The 23,076-nt window shown below is 38.9% G+C and overlaps 1 protein-coding gene across 1 annotated transcript in view; it reads right to left on the reverse strand.

The window, feature by feature from the left end:
* rxfp1 (relaxin family peptide receptor 1) overlaps positions 1–17,630 on the reverse strand; it is a 65,894-nt gene extending 48,264 nt beyond the window's left edge. The window contains exons 1-2 of the mRNA XM_063485354.1: positions 17,541–17,630; positions 11,919–12,056 (exon numbers count right to left, since the gene is read on the reverse strand). Coding sequence (XP_063341424.1) covers positions 11,919–12,056; positions 17,541–17,586 — 184 coding nt within the window. The 5' untranslated portion in view covers positions 17,587–17,630. The remainder of the gene's footprint in view (positions 1–11,918; positions 12,057–17,540) is intronic.
* Between the last annotated feature and the right edge of the window lie 5,446 nt (positions 17,631–23,076).

The following is a 23,076-nucleotide window of genomic DNA, read 5'->3' on the forward strand; positions in this document are numbered from 1 at the left end:
TGGAACGATGGTCGCTATACTTAGGCCTCTGTGCCCACACAGGCTGATTACCGCCTTATGATTTTGCTTTATACTAACATTCTTCTCTTGTGGTGATCAGCCAAGTTCTATTTCATTCCTCTGCTTGCCTTCATTCACCTTTCTGACCTACTCCGTCAACCACATCAAGCTCACACAGCCATCACTAGTTTTCCACTCTCACACATTCCAAAACTTTGGCAGCTGCCTCCATCTTATTGAACTTGTGACAAGCAGGTGCCACTTTTTGGTTTACTAAATCCATTGAAAATGCCACTGTGAAACTCAAGTACATGGTGTAACCATTCTTTGATCTAACTTCGGTTCTTTTAAATGCCCACAAGTACAATACGAACATGCTGATGTTTAGCTTTTATAATATCAGGTTCATACAAATGCATTGAAAACATCTGGATGGATTAATAATCTCTACACTCGGTTCAGGATTTGGCAAAATGGATGTTTGCTATTGTATAATTCCAGTTTAATTCACAACACACAAAGCTAATGCATTATTCATTGCAAGTCCTTTCACAGAGTTTTATCAATCTGTTGGCTCAGTTTAGAAATCTGTGCACACAGAGCTGGTGTGGATGCTTTCCAAACATCCAAGAGTTTTATTTAGAAGTCTTCCTGAATTCATTACTTTGCTTAGAAGTTTTCCTCTCTCATTTTATCTTGTGAAACATTACTTATCCTCTTATATACTCAACCTTTTTATTATCAACCGCCTACATCACTTCAAATACAGACACAGAGAATACTGACAGAGCCACATATTATACATTTCTTTAAAATGACATTCACCACTCAAGCCCCTGCTGCTTTTAACGTGTGTGACGTTTAGAGATCCAAAGTCAGAGTTAAGCCTTTTTTTTTCCTTTGCCATTTCAGTCACAGCCCAGGCTCTTCTTTTTTCTTCCTATTCTCTCTGAAAAAGCTCTCTGATCCCTTGTCTTTCAGTTATCAGCTGGCAAAACTCAGCAAGAAGCGAGACGATGATTCGATTATGAGCAAAGTAGAAGCAGAAGGTAGCATAACAATTTCCTTAGTTTACATGGTTTTAAAGGGCTTTAAATCTCAGCGCATTCTGTTTTTACTGATTTGAGGAAACAAGGTTTTCCATTGAATTGTGCAACTATTTTTATATTTATTAAAGCAAGTGGTGGTTTTTTGTCAGCTTATTTTGAATAGATGCCAACTAGGATTACTGCTCTTTTGTCAGCAGTGATAACATCTAACTCAGTATCTTGTGAGCACTATTTTACTGCTGATACAGTACCTATTTGTCAACTTTCCAGACTGAGAGTCACAGTAGGACATTTTTAAAAGTCCCTGAACTTATAGAAATACATACTTCAATATGCATATTATTTAACCATACTGACATTCTTGGCAGTATAAAAACACCTTAGAGTTCAGTTCTTTGAATTATTACAACTACAAAAGTACAGTGTGCTGCTGAGACTAAAAGTGGTTGGACTACATCAGGCTGTGTACTAATAAAACAATCTTGATGCATGCTCAATCATCCAGGTAAGTAAATCTCCATAAGTTGATTCACAGAGACCTGGTGTTTAGAAAAAATGCGTCTCAACGCATACTCAAGTATCGGAGCAGTTGAGACACATTTTTTCTAAACACCGGGTCTCTGTGGCTTTTAAACCTCAAAACACGCTGCGCCAAAAATTGGTCCACCTCAAGGATCAGGTCCCCCGACACAAACAGAGTAACATAGTGTACGCTGTTAAGTGCCAGGAGGATTGCCAGGATTTATACATCGGGGAAACCAAACAACCTTTGGCGAAGCGGATGGCACAACACAGAAGAGCTGCCTCGTCAGGCCAGGACTCTGCAGTCTATTTACACCTACAGGCCAGTGGACACTCTTTCAAGGATGAGGATGTACACATCCTGGACAGGGAGGAACGCTGGTTTGAGCGCGGAGTCAAGGAGGCCATTTACGTGAAAAGGGAAAGACCATCTCTGAATCGAGGAGGGGGCCTAAGGGTACATCTTTTGCCATCTTACAATGCTGTGATTGCAGCCATTCCCCAACTCTCTGTGAATGGTACTCATGGCCATTGATCAGTGTCTTTGATCAGTGGGTTTTGGTCAGTGGTCGTTTATCAATGGTCATGAGAATTTGCATAATTAAGATTAAGGAACTGACCTCCCAGCCCATTGTTCCTTCAGTGGGCTGGTTTCAGTCATTATGCAAATGTACTGTTTATAAGGTTTGGGGAAACCTGCAGTCAGCTGAGACTGAAGAAGTCACTTGGATGAGTGACGAAACGTTTCTCCCACAAAACGCTACGTCCAGAATCAACTTTTGGAGACTAATAAAACAATATTTTGGCTTGCTGTTTAAACATGGGAGGAGAAATCAGATGAACAAAGGCAAAAATGAAGTTAGAAGATAGTATTGAGTATCATAACTAGAGCCTTGTGCTTAATTAGTTTACAAGTCTCAATATCTTCCAGTAATGAAAGCAATCATAATTACTGTATCCAAAACAGCAAATCGTAATCCAAGGACCTTAATTAGCTCAAAAGAAGTACAGGTTTAACTGGTTTTGATAACTTGGGGGGGGGGGGCTTCATGTTCACCCAAAGTAAAGCCCTGATCTCAACATCCAAGTGACACTTAGGCTACGTTCACATTGCAGGCAAAAGCTCATGAAATCCGACTTTTTTGACCCTATGCGACCCATATCCGATCATGGTATGACAGTGTGAACGGCACAAATCCAATATTTTCAAATCCGATCTGGGTCACTTTCGTATGTGGTACTGAATCCGATACCTATCTGATATTTCAGAAAACGACTGCTGTTTGAATGGTCATGTCGCATTAAATCCGTCTTTTACGTCACTGACACAAGACAGACGCCAATTATCAGCGCCGGAGAAGCGCCCGATAAGACATCGCGAATGCTTCCTGGCCATCCAGTGAAACTGTTGGGAAGACAACGTTGGAGAAACGTGAACATTTTATTTGTACTGTATAATCTGCAGATTTTGACAGAAATTTCCAACTATCCTTTGAAGCACCGCTCTTCTCTAAAACAGCAACAAGGATCATTATTAGGCCATATGTAAATAACTAAATAACTTTATAACTTAAAGCAAAATTGGGAAACGTAAAGTCAGAAACAAGTCTTTATATTAACCTCCTAGGACCTGCCGTCCACATATGTGGACATCACATTTTGGGTTATTTAGACCAAAATACTCAATTTTGCTCTACATGGGCCTGATATCCACTTACGAGGACATTATACTGCTACTGTTCTATCAAAATTTTAAATGAATATCCTCATTTGTGGCTCTCATTTTTCTTAAAAACAAAAATAAGGTAAAAAAAAAAATCTGGTAATTCTTTGTTTTTACATTCATTGGGCCCCAATATGCCCAAATATCAAAGAGAAATTAAAAATGCATGTTGTGGAAGAGTTCGGGTCTTAGGAGGTTAAGGGCCATCAGTCAAACAATACTGTTTGGTCTGGGTCTAAACAGAGCACGTTGTGTGTGACGTCTTCTTTTGCGCATGCGGGCCGCTTTGAGGGTTCGCGTTTGCTGTCGCATTTTATTTGTAGTGTGAACAAGCAGACAAAAAAAATCGGATTTGATCAAAAAATCGGAATTGAGCATTAAGACCTGCAGTGTGAACGTAGCCTTAGATACATGAACAGGAGGAACTAGGGATGGCAAAACCACCTGACCACCACCCAACTGAAAAATTAAACCAACACAGATGTGCCAAAAACTGGACACTCTGAAGGCTGACCTGACTTTGATTTCCTTTGCCCCTTCAAAACAAATATATGGGGATGATTTTTTTTATAACTCATCCCTTTAGTCTTTAAATTAGAACTCCCTTTGGCAGCTGTGCCCACACAGGACAAGCTTTTTGGGGTTTTTTTGTCCTACAATACTTAACCCAGTATCAAATGGTTTAAAAAGAAAAGAAACAATATGAACAAATATGCCAGGAAAAATTGTATTCATGTCCCAGAAGGACTCATAAATGAGATTTGTTTGCAAAGAGTCACAGAAGTTAACGGAACAGTCGCTGACCTGAAAGTGGCATTGGGACTTTGCTTTCTGACAGCTGTTTTCTCTAAGCTTGTTCTGCTCTGTGATAAAGTGTACACGGTTAAGCGAGCAAGCGAGGAGCAACATCATCAGCCTTGACCGCAAGTGACATCAAACCAGCAGGATATCAACGCCTTCCCCCTGAAAATGGCTAAAGGGGTCAGACTGAGTACTGAAGATAACAAAATGGCAATTCAGTCTGAAGAGATTCCCCTACTGCACCAATGGGTTTGCTGGTTCAGTCTTTACTACACTTATATATGTCATCATAGATTTATAAGTGCTTTTTTTCACATATCATAGTGGCTATTTTAACCAGGTGTTTCTGACTGAGTGAGACAGTTTTCTATAACCGCACCATTTAAATTCCTCAAACACCTCCAAAATGATGGAACAAAGAAACAATCAGAGTTGTTTGTGGTTAATGTTCCAACATATTTTAAAAGTCTGCTGGCTCAAAAAGAAGCCAAATTATAGTTTGATCCATCTGTCTGTCTGGCAGGTGGATTCAAATTTAACAACCATTATTTATCTCATTTATTTCTCTACATTTAGGAGTTTTTTCTGTCAGGTGGAATTTTGCAGTTGTGCACCTCATTTCTAAGGACATTTATGCAGTTTACCTTAACACATAACTGGTGCTGGCGATGCTTGGTAAAAAAAAAAAAGACAGTCAAACTACTGCAAGAGTATTTTATCTTTCACAGTAAGGTGAACAACATTTGCTTCTTAATAGCATAACATTTAAGATGTGTAGTGATAAAAAGGAAGTAAATGACATCTTTGTAAAAAGAGAACCTTTTCCTAAATATTTCAATTTCAATCACTTACTTCGAGAATTGATTGCCAACTTTTTAACTATCCTATCATGTTGAAATAATAAAAGAAACTGCCAGTGTTCAGGCTTTTTTGCTATCTGAGTCTGCTTTCTGGAACCAAGGTGCAAATCGTTACATACACAGATTGAAGTAAATACTTTTTCTACTCTTTTAAGCTCGGGTCTGCAAGAAATAAGACACGCGTGTGGAAAAATAAAAACAAGTGGGGCAGCTGAATGCTGTTATTCTCCAAACAAAAAAGAATCTGACCACCGTTTCTATTCAGATCAATTATATTGCAATACACCACTGTTCTTTTTGAATAATTCAGGTCACTCACCCTTAAAGGTTTTTAATCAGGTGTATAGTTGTAGTGGGTCTATACAGCATTTATACTACTCTGTAGAGTGATTGTACACATGGAATTGATGAGGAGGCATCAATTTTGGGTCTTAAAGTTGAATTGTGGACATTAGAGTGGTGAGCTGATGTGCTGTAAAATGTATGAAAACTATATGTATGAAAGGAATGGAAGCACTTTACAAAATGGAGTAAGAATTTTGCACTTTCACCACAGGAAGCACCAACAAGGAATTGAGGTACCAGCTTAGGTACCAGCTGTAAGAAGGAAAATCCTGAACCTTCAAAAACATTTTGGAAAACAAACTAAAAACATCAGAGTATCACATCCAACTTCTGGAATATTGAATTGGTCATTTAAGTAGGAGAGGAGGTTGTAATCGGTTTCAGCTGCGTCTAAAATTAATAACACGTACACTACAGGTGTAACACTGAGACAACTCGTAACATAGGAATGTAATTTTTCCTGCCTTGCATTTGACTAGGGTCAGTGCCACTACTAATAGTTTAAGTCCTCCATTATTGAACATCAACACGTGCCTTTGCCACTGTGACTTGCGGCACATTCTCCAAAATATGGAGGAGGTTCTAAGAGATAGACAGTTACTCTAGGAGAGTTGGACAGGGCCACGCAAAATCCTTAACTCATCAGCAGGATTGGTATCTGCTTGGCCAACGAATGTCTCTGACCAAACAAACAAAAACAGACTTCATGAAGGTGGCCTGTGGGCCCCACATCCTCCAGCTGGCCTTTTGCTCACTGCCCGGCATAGTGGAGCCCAATTGGCATTTACCACAGAACACCAGAATTAGCAGGTCCACCACCAACACATGACAGACAGAGAATTATGGTGCCTGTAAGATCATCCAGCATGACTGGGCTGGCAATGGGTCAGTGATGGGAGGCATATCCATGGAGGGACACACAGACATCTACAGGCAAGGCAGCAACACCATGATGTGGCATCCTTTCATTCATTCAATATCAGTACAGATATTCAGCATTTTTTCAGATCCGATTAATTTTCAAAGTCTTCCTTCAATTTCTTTATTATTTGGGCACTGTATGTTTGAGTTATCACAGCATTGACATAAATCAATTAACTTGCTGGGTTACTAACCTAACTTGGACATGAACAAATCAAAGAAAATCTTTATGCTTTTGTTGAAAATACAGCTTTTGAAATGCAACAGTGCGATCCTGACTGGTACCTATGACTGGTATCAGTGAAACATAAAAAACAGAACTATTTCATGTTTCAATGACTTATTTTTTCATGCCACTAATTGTAGAACATGCAATGATATTATATTTTATATTACTAAATACCAAGTAAAACATCATAGTACTGTTTGTATGCAGTGATATGATATAATATAAAATATATAAAATACAACATTAAAAAGCATAAACATTATTCCAGTAAAACATTAAATTATAGGTAAAAACAAGCAAACAACCCCCCCCCCCCAAAAAAAACAACTATATAAGCATTTTTGTCTCCATATATCACGGAGCCACAGCTCAGTGGCTGAGAGTCCAACATGCCAGAAAGCAAGCTTGAAGTGATTTATAATTTTTAATTAGTTTGATATGTTGGTACTCACCACAAACAGGCATTGATAAATGTCATGAAATGTGAGTCTTGATAGTTTTTAAAAAAGTGACCCTTCTTTGTACTCATGTGGTTCCAGCCCTCTGATTATTATTTTCGCCTAATAACACTCTTTGGCTTTGTTTAGCTTCTTTCTGTGTAGTATAGAGTAGTATAGTTTTCTTGTGAGTGTTTTTTCCGGATTCATTAGTGTGTTTTCCTCCTTATTACTGGTTAAGGTGCTTGTATTTGTTTTGGTTTTGCACAGCAAATGCAATGATATTCCTGTTATCCTTATACCTGAGCACCTCCAGGTTTTATCCGCAAAGGTTTTCTCAATCGTCTTTACAATTATCTCCAAGACCTATATTCCCTTAAGAAGTTAGTGGCAGTGAGTGTGCAGTTTTAGCGAGTTAGGATTCACTCATTATGTTTTTACATCTGTGGACAAAACAAAAGAACAGTTTTTCCCAATTGACAGTGTCAAAGCCAGTTACTTTTCCCTTGGACATGTTTTAATCAGACAGTCGGCACAGTGAGGCATTTCCAGGCTGAAAGACTTATTCTTCCAGTCTAATGAAATGTAATAGCAGTGATGACCTGGCATGCTTTCCTTTGATTGCGCAGTTGTATCAGTGAAATGGAAATTCAAAGTAGGTTTTTTTGGGGGGGTTACCTCATGAATCATAGAGTAAAAATGGAACTGAATGATCAATGAATTTGAGGCAGCCTTTCAGATGATGAAATAAAAGAGTCAGAGGCAGCTGTTGACCATGTTGTCTGGCCGGCATCCATTCCTGGTGACATCTGTGCTTACGTCCCATCAGGACCAACATTGCAGACTAGCAAAAATATGGACAGCAAGGCAGAACACCCACTAATAGAGCAGTCTGAAAAGTTTGGAGACACTTTTTAATGTTTTTTCTTTATTTTCATAACTATTTACATTGTAGATTCTCACTGAAGGCATCAGAACTGTCAGTGAACACACATGGAATTATGTAGTAACCAAAAAAGTGTGAAATAAGTCAAAACATGTTTTATATTTTAGCCGCCCTTTGCTTTGATTGCAGCTTTGCACACTCTTAGCATCCTCTCGATGGCATTCATGAAGTCATCACCTAAAATGATTTTCCATCAGTTTTGAAAGAGTTTCTCAGAGATCTTTTGGGGCTTTTGTCTTCACTCTGTGGTCCATCTTATCCCAAACCATCTCGGCTGGGTTCTGGTCAGGTGACTGTGGAGGTCACGCCATCTGGCGCTGCACTTCATGACTCTCCGTCTTGGTCAGATAGCCCTTACACAGCCCGGAGGTGTGTTTGGGGTCATTGTCCTGTTGAAAAATAAATGATGGTCGAACTAAATGCAAACCGGATGGAATGGCATGTCGCTGCAGGATGCTGTGGTAGCCATGCTGGTTCAGTGAGCCTTCAATCATGAATAAATACCCCAACAGTGTCACCAGCAAAGCACCCCAATACCATCATACCTGCTCCTCCATGCTTCATGGTGGGAACCATGCATGTAGAGACCATCCGTTCACCTTTTCTGTCTTGCACAAAGACACAACAGGTGGAACCCAAGATATCAAATTTGGACTAACCAAACCAAAGCATAGATTTCCACTGGTCTAATGTCCATTCCTTGTGTTTCTTGGCCCAAACAAATCTTTTCTGCATTAGTAGTGGTTTCTTAGCAGCTGTTTGATCATGAAGGGCTGATTCATGCAGTCTCCTCTGAACAGTTGATGTAGAGATGTGTCTGCTACTGGAACTCTGTCTGGCATTTATCTGGGCTCTCATCTGAGATGCTGTTGACTTGCGATTTCAGAGGCTGGTGACTCGGATGAATTTATCCTCAGCAGCAGAGGTGACTCCTGGTCTTCCTTTCCTGGGGCGCTCCTCAGTTTCATCGTAGTGCTTGAAGGCTTTTGTGACTGAACTTTGGGACACATTCAAAGTTTTAGCAAGAACTGACTGACCTTCAGTTCTTAAAGTAATGATGGACTGTCGTTTCTCTTTACTTAGCTGATTGGTTCTTGCCATAATATGAATTCTAACAGGTGTCAAATAGGGCTGTCAGCTGTGTACAAGCCCCTGCACAACACAACTGATAATCCCAACCCCATTAAGAAGGCAAGAAATTCAACAAATGAACCCTGACAAGGCACACCTGTGAAGTGAAAAACATTTTAGGTGACTACATCATGAGGCTCATTGAGAGAAAGCCAAGGGCTTGCACCGCTGTCAAGAAAGCAGAGTGTGACTACTTTAAAGAAATATTTAGAGTTGTTTAACAATTTTAATAATTTAATAATTCATATATATACACACATATATCTAGCTTCATATATTTTATGTCTTCAGCATGTATCTACAAAGTAGAAAGTAGTAAAAATAAAGAAAAAACATTAAATGAGAAGTTGTGTCGAAACTTTTGACTGATAGTGTACAAATAAATATATTTGAAAATTAGCCTGGATAGAAGTGAATCAACGTGTTGGATTTCCATCTTTAAAGACTTTTTCTAAAGCAAGATTGCATTAACTGCCATTTTCACAGTCTCCTGTTTTCAGAGGCTTAAAAGTAACTGAATAACTTATTATTAATAACTTATTGATAAGTAGTTTCATGGCCAGGAGAGGATTGTTTGTTTGGTATTCCATGTCAAATGAAGCAGAAAAAAGATATGGTGGTGATTATTTATATTTAATAGCTGTTTACTAGAATTTGAATTGCCAATATGAGGTCCAAAGAGGTGTCACTGCAAGTGAGGGAGGAAATCATTTGGCTGAAAAACCAAAAAAAAAAAAAAAAACAACCAAAAAAAACAGATAGCAAAAACTTTAGCAATGGCATCAGGTACATCTGATGCCAACATCAGGTACATCTGAAAAAACAAAAACAAACAAACAAACAAAAAGGAATATGCACTAGCCAGCTCCGCAACACCAAAAGACTTCTCCAGAAAACTTCTAAAAAAGCGTGCACAGTTTGAAATTTAAAAAAAAAAAAAAAACATTGGGGGGAAGTGAAAGAAAAATTAACTTTTACCATAGTTAAGAAGATCAAAGAATTTAGAATGAAAATAATAGCTCATGATCCCAAATATACCACATGATCTGTTAAACATGGAGGCAATATTATGGCGGGGGCACGTATGGCTACTAATGGAAATGTGTCACTAGTGTTTATTGAAGATGCGACTGCTGATAGAAGTAGCCGGATGGATTTTGAAGCGCAGAGAGCAATACTCTTTGTTCATATTCAGCAGAATTTAGCAAAGATGATCAGAGAGAGCTTCACTGTGCAAATAGATAACGACCCAAAGGAACTGGAAACGCAACCCAAGAGTTTCTCAAGGCAAAGATATTGGATATTCTTCAATGGCCAAGTCAGTCACCTGATCTCAGCCCAACAGAGTATGCTTTATTAAAGACAATACTGATGCCAAAGAGTCCCACAATGAAGCAGCAGCTGAAGGTGGCTACAGTAAAGGCCCAGCAGAGCTTCTCAAGGGAGGAAACACAGCATTTGATGTATTATGTATTAAAGTATCCTAAAAAGTTCAAACTTTTTTGAAAGTTCTTGGAGTAAAGTTGAAAGTCTACACTTCAATCACATCTTGCTTATGATTTAGATTCATTTGTACAATTTTTTTTAAATTGTGCCAATGTCCAAATACTTATGGACACTATATGTTTAACAGTTAGGCGCTGGATTAACCAACTGACTATTCTTTCTACAGTGTACCACTGTGTTATCTAGCAATGTACTGATTTGTGATTGCATACTGTGAAATAGTGTTAACTTCTACACACCAGCACCTGCTGAAAACAAAACTGACATCACATCATAATCCTTCCTGCAGGATCAGGAAACGAAACCCAGGGAATGGACGGAAGTCAGGAAGAAAAAAAAATGTCATTCATTATAATGTGACAGTTGGTTTATAAGCTGCACCTGTTTCACCACAGGAGTCATGATTGATGATTGTCTCCTCAAGATTAATTCTTGAAATCAGTCATGCATAAGCCTACTCTTTACCAATCTGAGCTGCAGATCAGCACACGTGAGAAAGTTCTAGCATTAAAAGGTTTGCATTTCTATGCTTGACGGTGCTTTGGACCTTTTCACTCTGTTATCAATAAATGTTAGTTATGATGCAAAATCACTTTGAGTAATGTAATTCCAGTGTAGAATATAAATAGATAAGCACATATTTTTAAAGCAAATTTAATAAGCTGACTTGTATCCTGGTATTTAGTGTATATATAATTTCAAGGTTAATAAAGAAAAAATGGACAGAGGAGGAAATTAATGGGTGAGGCAAAAGAGAAACACACTTAGAAATAAAACATTGGAGGAGTTTGGTTCGTTATCCATCCTAATTTAATTTGTCGAACTGCTTTATAGTTCAAACTTTATATTATATAATACTTAAGAGCAACTATGACAGCTGTGCATAAAATGCAAATGATTTAGTGTTATGAATAATGACTATTTCTGAGCAAAATTCTTCATTCCTACCGTATCCTGGCACCCATCAGCTGTATTTATAGTCCTTATGCCACAAGCCAGCTCTGAACCTTTGCTTCTGGGTCCAGGTCGGGTTGAGTTCAGTACTGAGCTTTACCAGTGCAGGACTCGAAGGTACATCATAGATGTAAATTAACATATTTTAAAAAACAGCAGCCGACATGCATATTAATACCACTGCCCATGCCACCAGCAGGTGACAAGGAAAGCTAAGTTTGTACATTTACAAATCTAAGCTTGCATCAGCAAGGTTCTCTAATACAGTAGCAGTGGTTATTACTCAAAAGCAAGGGTGTTTGTATGTATGAGTGTGTGTGTTTATAGCATCTACACCAGTAATTTATCACATGAACCAATAAACCAGGAAAATCTCAAACATTATGTATGTGTCAGCCATTACCTAAGGGCTTCCTGGAGCTGGTATTTTGAAGATGTATGCATCAGGGCATATGAGTTTATTAACAAGTGTTCAAGTAGAAACAATGACTCACCGCAGTTCTCCTCATCTGCTTGATTTCCACAGTCATCGATACCGTTGCAGTGCATGAGCTGGGGGAGACAAAAGGTCAGGTTCCCACAGGGGAAATATCCTAGTGGGCATGTCCTCCTCTCCTCTGTCATATTGAGTGCTGTAAACAAAGCAGAAAAGCAATATGATTGAATAGAAAGTTTCTGATACTCTATTTTATTCCTGTCAAATGTGTTAGTAAAATGTAACATCTATCAATCTCATCTTGATATTTTTGTGAGCTCCTGAACATCCAGGCTGCTGTTCTTTTTGCAATCCAAATATGTACTTCATTAAGCAATCTTAAATAACTGATGTGCTTCAGAGACAGAACAAAATGTATAACCTGGTGCCTGCATCAAATGTAAAATGGGCTTTATGAAACATGGACGTCTCCTCTATTCTTTCTATTGCACTCTAACTATTAAAATTCCATAGTGAGTCTGCCTTTGGTTCAAAAAAACAGTACCTGGGCCCAACTTTAGGTTATACATTAAACCTATACTGGCATTCCTGGACTGACACCCAATTATAATCACAATCAACCCCTTTTCTCCAATCCCTTCTCTTGCCCTTAGCGCAAACTGTTAAAGTAAAGTAAATGCAGGTGCTTTATTTGGTATTATATAATGTGTTTGTGTGTGTTCTTTAAATAATATTTTGGGATAATAAACAATTCCTCATGTTGTCAGGCCTAAAAGACCTGCTCCTGACTTGAAACATTGCACCTTTGAGGTATCAAACAAGTTGAACAGCTGAAGGTGCAAACTAATCAAAAGGCTTCACTCATGGCATGCTGCACATGCTCGTATTTCTGATTATGTTTACAATGCATTCCCCTCACACTTTATTTTCTGTGAAAAAACAAAACAAAACCATATGAGCTTCACATCTTGAAACTGATGGCATAAAATTCAATTCTGTCGAGTAAAAGTCACTGAATTTTATACATCAAGCTGGACAGTTTCATTATACAAATATTTAACTTACCACTTGACCTGAATCAACTCCAATTATAAGATCATATTAAATGCAAAACTACAGAAAGTGCTGGGAAATAATTTTAATCTCCTTTTTATTTTGAAAACACCTGGCTTTCCCTACATTTCTGCCTCCTTTTTGTTTTTCCTGAATGCAACTAATACAACACCAGTGCACTAATACCAGGCAGGGTTAGCTACAGCACCTGCAATCATAAAATAAACATATGCCCTTAATATTTAAAACGGTTAAAATCATCATATTACTCACTAACACTATCAGTCTTTTCTTGAGTCTTCCTAAATCGCCATGTTAGTGATGGATTATTAACAATATATTAAAATGTACCTTTCAAAACCACATTATTTTTTTTAAATAGTTCAATCTGTAATTTAAATCAGTTTGGGAATACTAACATAGATCTCACACATCATTAGTTACTCGCTGCAGCACAACAAGATGGCATGCTGGTCATGCTGGCAGTGTTTAAAGTCTAATACATAAATAAGAATAACCCAAATCTCCGACGTTTGGCTTCTTGCTTTTTCCCTCCTCAAAGAACGAAAATTAAAACAATTCTTAGATCTTAGCTTTTGCCTGTAGATAGTCATGCTGTCACTTAACCTTACTGCCAACAGTCCTAAATAGGTGGTGTAGGAAATATGAGTGGCTGTAATTTTAAATGAACTTTTCAAAAGAAGCGCATTTACACAAATTTGACAATGAGCATGAGCCACTCTGCAGCCTCGTTTAGAGAAAAATTTATCAGCATGTTTTATTTTTAAGCTCAAGTAAAAGGCAATTATATCAAATATTTAGTTTCTGCTCAAATGAACTTGTAAAGCAGAGTAGCAAATGCAGTTTATTTAATTCAGTGGATTCAATTGAATCCACTGGTTCCAGAATCGAATAAACAGTTTTGTAGTTTAACATTTAATTTATCACTTTTAGTCTTTTAACCTAGGTTTCTAGAAGCCTTCTGAGACACTTGTGCAGGGAAGGGTTTATATTTTCATTTAATTTGAGCTCATCATCTGTGACAGCTGATTTTCTCCTTGCTCATCATGAATTTATTTCCTCTGCGACAGCGGAATATGTCACATAAGCATCTGCATCAGGTTAAACTAGGGTGATCAAACACATTCATTTCTGGTTAACTCTAAAAGACTCACCATAGACAAACAGGAAGACTTGCTAGCCTTGCAGCATTAAGGCTGCAAAGTAAACCATTAAATTCTCCTTTTAAAACCAGCATCTGAACACATAACCCCTAATCTTCTAATGTATAATGACTTCTACTTTTATTCAAACATAGCACCCAATCTCTCTTTAACAGTGGAGAACTATAAAGTATGACAGTATCACGCACTGTAATAGTATATATTAGATATGATTTTTTTTAAAATAGAAAATAAAATACAATCAGAGTATATAGCACAACATAAGTTTTCTGATAACTTGCAGGGAATATTCTTTTAGAAATCACATGGAGGAATGCTTCTGTTGCATTACCATTTAAGATTATTTACTGACTAAACTTTCCACACTTTATCCCTAAATGTCTCTAGCTATTAGCCAATGGAATTGTATACGTGAAGTCAAATGTTCAGCTCACATTACTGGATATTAAATGGTCTTGTCTTTGCCAAACCCCTATTGCAAGCTCTGTTGACACCCCTTAACCAGACTATTTACTGCAGCGAAAACATGTCCTTGCCTTGTTTTGTGTGCAACATGCAAGAAAAAGAAACTTCAGCTGATAGTGTCTGGACGTGATCGTTGTGCTTCTGCCAGTGCCCGATGTTCATCATAACTGAACAGAGAATTAAATATTCTGAATGTACTTGGCTGCCGATGATATATGAATTCCTTGGTGATAACTTGTCTGGTTAAAAGTGACATCCACAAATAACAGCAACAACAAGCCATTTCAGTACTTTACATTTTCAGTTTACTTCCTCAGTAAGACGAAAATGAAAAAGTACCAAGTAATTAACAAACTGTAATATTTAGCTAGATAAAAACTTTTCACAGGGTTAATTCTTTATAAAGGTCTATAGCCATTATAAATACCAATAAATATGAAAGTTATTTTGTTCGTTTTTTTTTTTTTACTCTAATTGTAACTTGATTTGAGAATCAGGTGCTTACTTTCCTAGGACACATATCAGATAAGGTTTCTCTACATTCACTTACTTATATTCTTATTTAACATTAACTAATCAATGATCCCATTAATCACTCTTCAGGACTGGACATTTCAGTGATTGTACTACACAGTATAAGAATAATAAAGCATATCACAAATAACAGTGAAAATTATTCTGTTATTAATTGTACACTCTTATATCAGCTCGTTTCATCAGTTGTTCGTCTAACATTGTTTATTTGTAATATTTATGCGTGTAACCGTTCAGTTACAATACGCTGTTCCTCAATATTTAGACTGACACAAGTACATTCACTTAAATGAGCGTGCAATTTGTATTACAGTTTATTAAAAAAGTGTGATATTTACACTTTGAGCATCAAGCCTTCAAGCGGATAATTGCTGTTAGGGTTACAGCATAATGAAGAAAAAATAGAGGAAATAACTCTTTAATATGCATATTCATATTCCCCAAAAATTTAATGGGAAGTTTCACCACTTTCCTAACTATCCCTGACTTTTCAGCTGGCATCAAAGACCAGCTGCAAATATTCAACATTTATGCAAATGAATGTCTTATATGTTTACTTATATGTTGTATATGTGTCATATGAAATAACAATGCATTTAATAACAAGTTCAAACATGGACTCAAGTGAAAGAAATGTGAGAAAATTCATTAAATATGCTCTAAAATTGATCTGCAACTACTCAGACAGCTCTTATATTATATTGGCTGTCTCTGGGATTGTTTCAACATGCTGCAGCCCCACAAAAGCTGATAAGGAAAGAGGTAAGCACACTGACAAAAACTCAGAGAAGATGGTTTGCCACAGATGTGGTCCAACAGTTTCTACTGACTGATTGTGAATTATGGTTCCAAAGAGCTTTGTGGCAATGCTTTGTGAGATTCTGGGATAAAGCCAGTCAGCTGTTTGACTGTGACAACATACAAACTATGCTCTTAATGGGCTGTTTTCTGACGCGACAGATCCATTTTTCACAATACAGCACACAGTATAGACACTTTGTCTTCCAGTGCATGGTTGTATCTAGAATGTAATCAAAGAAAATGCAGCTCATTTCTTCCATGACTAGTTTTAGCGTAAAGTTCAGAGGTGATTCAAATGCAGACACAAGAAAACAGGATGGAGACAAAGCTGACATTAATTAATGTAATCAATTCTACACACCAAAAGGCACTGTAGAGTGAGCACCATACTCAAAATGAAGTCTAACTAATAACTTGGAAGGTTCAAAAAGGAAACCAAGGCCTCGGGGAGTCACACAGAGACAGAACCACTGGGGCGGAAGGGAAACAGACAAGTCTGCAACTGACAAAGGATGCACAGGGCTAAATACACAGAGAGCTAATTGAACGCAGGTGAAATTAATGAGCGTGGACAGAGGATCACAAATGAGGCAAGAATCAACAGAAAACGCAGAAAGTTATCAAAATCAAACAAGAAGTCGTTGCAAAGAAACCTTAAGAGAGACAAAGGGAACCAAAGACAGGAGTCATGGGGGAAAAAAAGGAATGAAAATTATCCCAAAGAAAATCCTGGGACAGGTTATCACTGCCCTGCTGTGTCATTAGTTTATAAGCTGTATGACAGTCTTAAAAGCTTCTTCTCAAACCTACAGCTGAACATGGAGTGGTGTATGATCAGTCCAAATAATGCACTAAATAGGTTTAAAATTTCAGGGAGATATTAATATCCCAAACATTTTCTTGGTCGGTGACTTCATTTTGCAGTGGCTCCGCTTGGACTACACTCGGCGACAACAACTGGCAGACTTAACTCGGTGTTTGCTTTAGGTTTCCTCCTGCTCTAAACCTTCCTACAGGATGCCACACAAGTGGCGGAGAGTTACCGATACAGTAGTGAATGCACTGCTGTTTTATTAGATTATGAATGCTTTAGAGGAAGAACAGCGAATATAATTCCAAAAAAATCTAACAAATGGCAAATTCTCTGCAGTCCAATAAATGTAATAAACATGCAAAACAAACATCCTCAGACCCACATGCATAATAACATGAAATGGGACTGAAGACATTAACTGGGCATGTTTATTGATTACAATTACGTCCACATTTAGATAAGATTAAATTGTATAATATTAGAGGTGGTTATTAGTGGGTAGAATAGACATTGCACCGAAAACGATTTTAAATACGACGAATTCAAGCTATCGTGAGCAACAGAATTATCCTGCTATATCTGCTGTCATGCATTCGATACAAACCCTGGAAATCACTATTCTCTCTCCCTCTACCCTTTTTGTTGTCCGTGCTTACGTGAAAGATATTTACTTGGATTTACCCAGCGGCTACTTCTTAAAAATCATTATTAGAAAATATGTTCCTTTTAAAATTGGTGTGAAGAACATAATAGATTTTGGACCACTTGAAAAAAGAACTTATCTACAGCCAGCCCACATTTTCGTAAAGAAAGAAGTTGTTAAACTTACCCCACACTCCGTAAGCGAATGCCACAGCTATATAAACTTGCATCATGGCGCTTTGATTTCTTTTTTCTTTTGCTGAATATCGCACGGTTGAAGTAGTAAGAGAGCAGCGCTATGGTCGTCTACTTGTGCAAACTGGGAATCTGTGCGTAAAAATGTCACCAAAAGTTTGCCCTTGCGTTCCTGTTACGTAATAAACGCGTGGACCGAGGTACTGTCAAACGCGTGCGGTGCCGATGCAGCTAGTGAAGAACCCGTTGCCACTTCGCAAAGTCGACTCGGTCTGCAGCCAGCTCCACTAGTAGAAGGGTCTAAAGAATCAGTTGCCATCTTCTGACGCACAAGCCGCAGCAGTACAGGTGCAGCGCGCAGAGGGCGCTCGCAGGAGAAAAGGGGGTGGGGGAGCAATCTGGGTCTCTGAATAGGAGGAACAGCTAAAGTCCAAAAGCAATAATCAGTTTCGCTGATCAAATGCTTGGTTAATTTGTAATCAGTACGTGTCTGTAGTGAGCGCTAAACTTTAATTGTGCAGCACAGCACCCTGCAGAGTCTACAAAAGCCTCAATGACAATTCATGTGTTAGTAGGATCAGAGGTGTGTATGTGAGATCACTGAAAAACGTCTGAGCGTGGGATAGCACACACGATTTTCCCCGAATACCCCCCCCCCCCCCCCCCCACACACACACACACATTAAACATTTTCCTGTATTATAGAAATAAAAAAAAGAAGAAAAAAAGTCGGTATGTTTGGACCAGGAGAAAGAATGATCAATACCGGCAATTAGATACAAAACAAATATCTGATTTAATTATTAGCTTTTACGCCGTTTGTCACACAATAACAACAACTCATCAGCTTGCTTGTAAGTTGAAGTATACTTTTAGTAGTGCTTGTTAAAGCCAGTGTAAAAGATGTACAAGATCTTATATGTAGGGTAGATTTACATATTAATGTCTGTGTGTCAATATAAATTATGTGGGAATGAATAAGAACCTCTGAATATTATGACTGCAGGCTGCATTTTGTCTTTCACTGCATGCTTCACTCTTTTGCTTTAAAAGGTAGTGACTTGCTGTTCTGATTCATTCTCACTTTAGTGTTATTTCAAGACACAGCTGCTATTTTCATCTAATAAACTCCCCAATGAACCAACTGTATGCTGCTTGCCTGGTGCCTGATGGCAAACAGACACTCGTGAATGTAATGGATCAGCTGTTAAAGAGTCTTATGCACTTTGTGAGACCAAAGCATGAGCTAAAAGAAATCCAGGACTTACTTGTAGTTAGAAGTCATCATGGGCATGAATGTAATGGTAATTTAGGGCTTACTTTTTACTGGCTTTTCTAATAATTATTCCTTGTACCAGTAACTGCTTTTTTACTGGTTTCTTTGTTCTTCGGAATGATTGCACAGTATACATCTTCAGTGGCTTAAAAAAACGGATTGGAACAAGTGTTGGGTGCACCGGTTTGAATTTATTTTGCATTTTCTCTCATCCAAACAGGGTCAAAATACAAGCTAATATATATATAAAAAAATGTTTTTCTTTTTTCTTTTGCTGAATGTCGCACGGTTGAAGTCACCTCTGTGGGCAGTCGCCCCTGTGGGCAGACTATCCTTCAAACTCGGGTCCTCTACCAGAGGCCTGTCAGCTTGAGATTCCGGTGCATTATGTTAGTTATTGTTGTTAGGACTCCGCTCTTCTAGACGGAGATCTCCAATGTTGTTCCTGGGATCCGCTGGAGCCACTCGCCTAGCTTGGGAGTCACTGCATCTAGTGCTCTGATTACCACTGGGACCACTGTTACCTTCATCCTCACATCTTCTCGAGCTCTTCTCTGAGCCCTTGGAACTTCACAAGCTTCTCGTATTTCTTCTTCCTGATGTTGCTGTCATTTGGTATCGCTACACCTATCACTGCAGCCATCTTCTTCTGTTTGTTTACCACCACTTTGTGCAGTTGGTTATCACCACCATTTTGTCCATCTTTATCTGGAGGTCCCCCAGGATCTTAGTTCAGCCATTCTCCACCACCCCATCTCCTATTTTGACCTCTGGACCTTCAGGCCATATTCGGCACAGATTTTTCTGTATGCCGGCCACTTGGTTAAGGCGTGCTAGATGTTAGGCCTGCTAACATCTTTCACCCTGCTGCTATGTGCTGGATTGCCCCAGGGACATCTATACACAGCCTGCACCTGGGGTCTTGCCTGGTGTGATAGATCTGAGCCTTGATGGATCGTGTGCTCAGGGCTTGTTCCTGTGCTGCCTCTGTGCTATCTTCAGTGTTGGGGAGTAACGGAATACATGTACCGCCGTTACGTATTCAGAATACAAAATATGAGTAACTGTATTCCGTTACAGTTACCGTTTAAAAAGGTGGTATTCAGAATACAGTTACTTTGTTGAAATAAATGGATTACACGGCGGTACTTCCCTGTTTCATATTGTGGCGGGTCAGGACTGTTTGGGTTTGTTTGACAGCTACGATCTGTTGTTCCAGGCGGCAGCGTTACGGTTGCCATGGTTACAGGGTGACGCGCTCTGTCTCTGCGTGTTTCCTGGGTGAGAGAGCGCTTTTTTGTTGTTGTTGTTGTGCTAAGCTAAAAGGCAGAATGCTACAGGCATAGCTCTAAAGCATGTAGCCTGATGGGCAGTGTAGTCCGTGCTGCAGGGAGAATGGACTGCCATACCCGTTATGTGTCTGTGAGCGAGGAGGGAGGGAGAGAAAGGAAAAGTCCGAGCTGTCACGGAGCAAAAACGGGAGCTGGAAGCATGTAAATATAATAATAACCACAGCAGCCAAGAAGAGTGCCTGACGAGCCCAGTTGTAAGTACGCTATTAAGACTCAACTGTACACTGTGTTCGTGTTTTCCTCCGGAAAAAATAAGTTCCGTTGGAGCAGCCTTTCAACGCCTCTCTCTGTCTCTCGCTAGCAAAGTTGACCCAGACAACAAAGTAAAGCTAGTTTTCGGCTACCAGCCCGACAGGGAACCGGACGTATTAGCCAGAGGTCCCTTTACTACGTTTCGGAGCCGCGGACCTTCAGTAACAGTAATGAATCACAGCAATAGGACATTCATGTAGTTGTAAACAGCATGATAATATATTAAGTATTCCAAAGTATTCAGAATACGTTACTCTCATTGAGTAACGTAACGGAATACGTTACAGAATACATTTTGGGGCATGTATTCAGTATTCTGTAATGGAATACATTTTAAAAGTAACCTTCCCAACACTGGCTATCTTTCAGTCCAGCTTTGTCCATTCACTGGTAGGACTTCTGGATGTCAGCCACTTCCTTTGTCTGCTGGTGGTACATACTGTGCTGTGTGGCCTGTCTTTCCATGATGGTTGCTCCTCTTCCTCCTCTTTCTTGGGTTTCTGCTGTATGAGGTATTCACTGAGCACATGGTTGGTTGGAGCCTCCTTTGTATGGGAGCAGTCACTTCTGGGGATCCTTGGGGATCAGGACAGTCCAGCCTTCAGTTAGCCATTCTGGGTGTCCCTCATCAAATAGCAGCTGGTTCATCTGTGCTGCCAGATGCTCGCCGAGTGCATTTAGCCAGTAGGTGTGAGCCATGTCAGGGCCTGGTGACAATTCTTCATACTGGAGACACTTTGTTGGATGTCTACTGCTGTGATGGTTACTGGATCCTGTTCAGTAAGGTTGCTGTGGTCTGTTCTTAGATCAACTATGAAGCCACTGAGCATTGTCTTTATGAGTTGTGTCCTTCTCCCATATGCTCTTCCAGTGTTGCTCAATCTCCAGCCATGGTGGCGCTATACTCATATTATTCTCCTGCCACTCAGAGTACACCTTGGATGGGTCGGTGGATGGGCCTCCAAGACCCTAACCCTAACAGCTCATATAGTGCCAAATCACAACAATAGTTGCCTCAAGGTAGGACTGTCCAGCCTTCAGTGTAGGGTCTCTATATTGTAAGAGACCCTACAAAGACCCTTCAATAAAACAAAGAAAACAGAGAACCCCCCCCAAATTATATCACTCCTTATGCAGTCTGGCAGCAGTGAGAGGGAAAAACTCCCTTCAAACAGGAAGAAAGCTTTAGCAGAACCAGGCTCAGGGAGGAGTGGACATCTGGCGCGGCTGTTTGGGGGTGAGTAGATGAAGACAGGACTGAAACACGCTTCAAAATTGACACTTTCAAGCTTGACTGAAATTTGTAGTTTTCTACATGAACAAGCCAAAAAATAAATTAGAGAAAGATTTTATGGTCAGAAGAGACAATTGAGCTACTTGGCCACAATAATAAGGTGTATGCTTGGTTGAGTTTTTCTAACCTAAGAACACTGTACACACTGTCAAGTATGTGCTCTGGGGATGCTTTGCTGCCAGTGGTACTGTCACTGATTTACACAAAGTGGATAGAATAATGAAGAAGGAATATCTCCAAGTTTTTCAACTTCACCTGAAATCAACAGCTAGGTAGCTGGAATGTGGACATATTTGTGTGTTGCAACAAGACAATTATCAAAACTGCTTTATCTAAATGGACAAGACAAGGTTAACCTTGTGCTTCTAGAATGGCCTTCTAGCCAAAGTCCTGACCTCAACCCTATTGAAAATTTGTGGACAGTGCTTAAAACCTGGGTCCATGCCAGGAAACCAACCAATATAAATAAATCTACCAATTCTACCAGAAGGAGTAGTCAAAAATTCAGCCAGAATTATATCCAAAGCTTGCTGACCTACCTCTGGTCAAGGTGTAACTTGCTAATTTAACCAAATATTAGTGGGTATTTATGTATAAACCTGAGCCTACATATATACTTTGAACTGTGTGGATTAGAGAAAATTTCAAAATCAAACTTGTGCACTTCATTAATTTATTTCAATCATTAAAGAGCTACACAGCACAATCGTTACACACTGACAAAAGGAAAGTTCAAATACATCTTTAAAAGCCCCAAATTATCATGACATTCATGTCCATGATGAGTGCATGACCACAATGGTATACTTCACACAACCAGAAAACTTGACTCAAAATAGGTGATATTGTTGCACTGTGATTGTTAGAAGCATTGTTGTGCCATTTTGCTGTCCCTAAGTTGTTAAATACACCTATTATAGTTACTTTAATTGATCCAAAGGCTGACACTGATTGATACATCTCTACTCAGAAACATAATTAAAAAGAAAGGCAGCACAATTCATTAAGCAATCATTGCTGCTGTTTGGGGAAAAAAGACAGAAGAAGGAAAAGAAGCTGAAAGAAGCCACGTGTAACCCCCTCATTTAAGTCTTGATTTCTGAGTGTTTTAATCACTACAGTTCATTGGGAGATATTTTTGTATTTATTCATTTCATTTATTTTTGTCTGCACAGCCTAGAATTCGCAAAGCAGTATAATAAAATCCCTCTCCTACCAACTCTAACCAGCCCTGACCTCAGTAAGAAGTCTTCATCAAACGGGAAAAACAAAGAATAAACAATATTTGCTATGGTGTACTGGAATTGCTGAGCATTACTGTACTTCTAAAAGCAGGAGGGTGAATTCTTTTAAG

Source organism: Pelmatolapia mariae, linkage group LG2 (genome assembly GCF_036321145.2).
Source record: "Pelmatolapia mariae isolate MD_Pm_ZW linkage group LG2, Pm_UMD_F_2, whole genome shotgun sequence".
NCBI classification, from domain to species: Eukaryota; Metazoa; Chordata; class Actinopteri; order Cichliformes; family Cichlidae; genus Pelmatolapia; species Pelmatolapia mariae.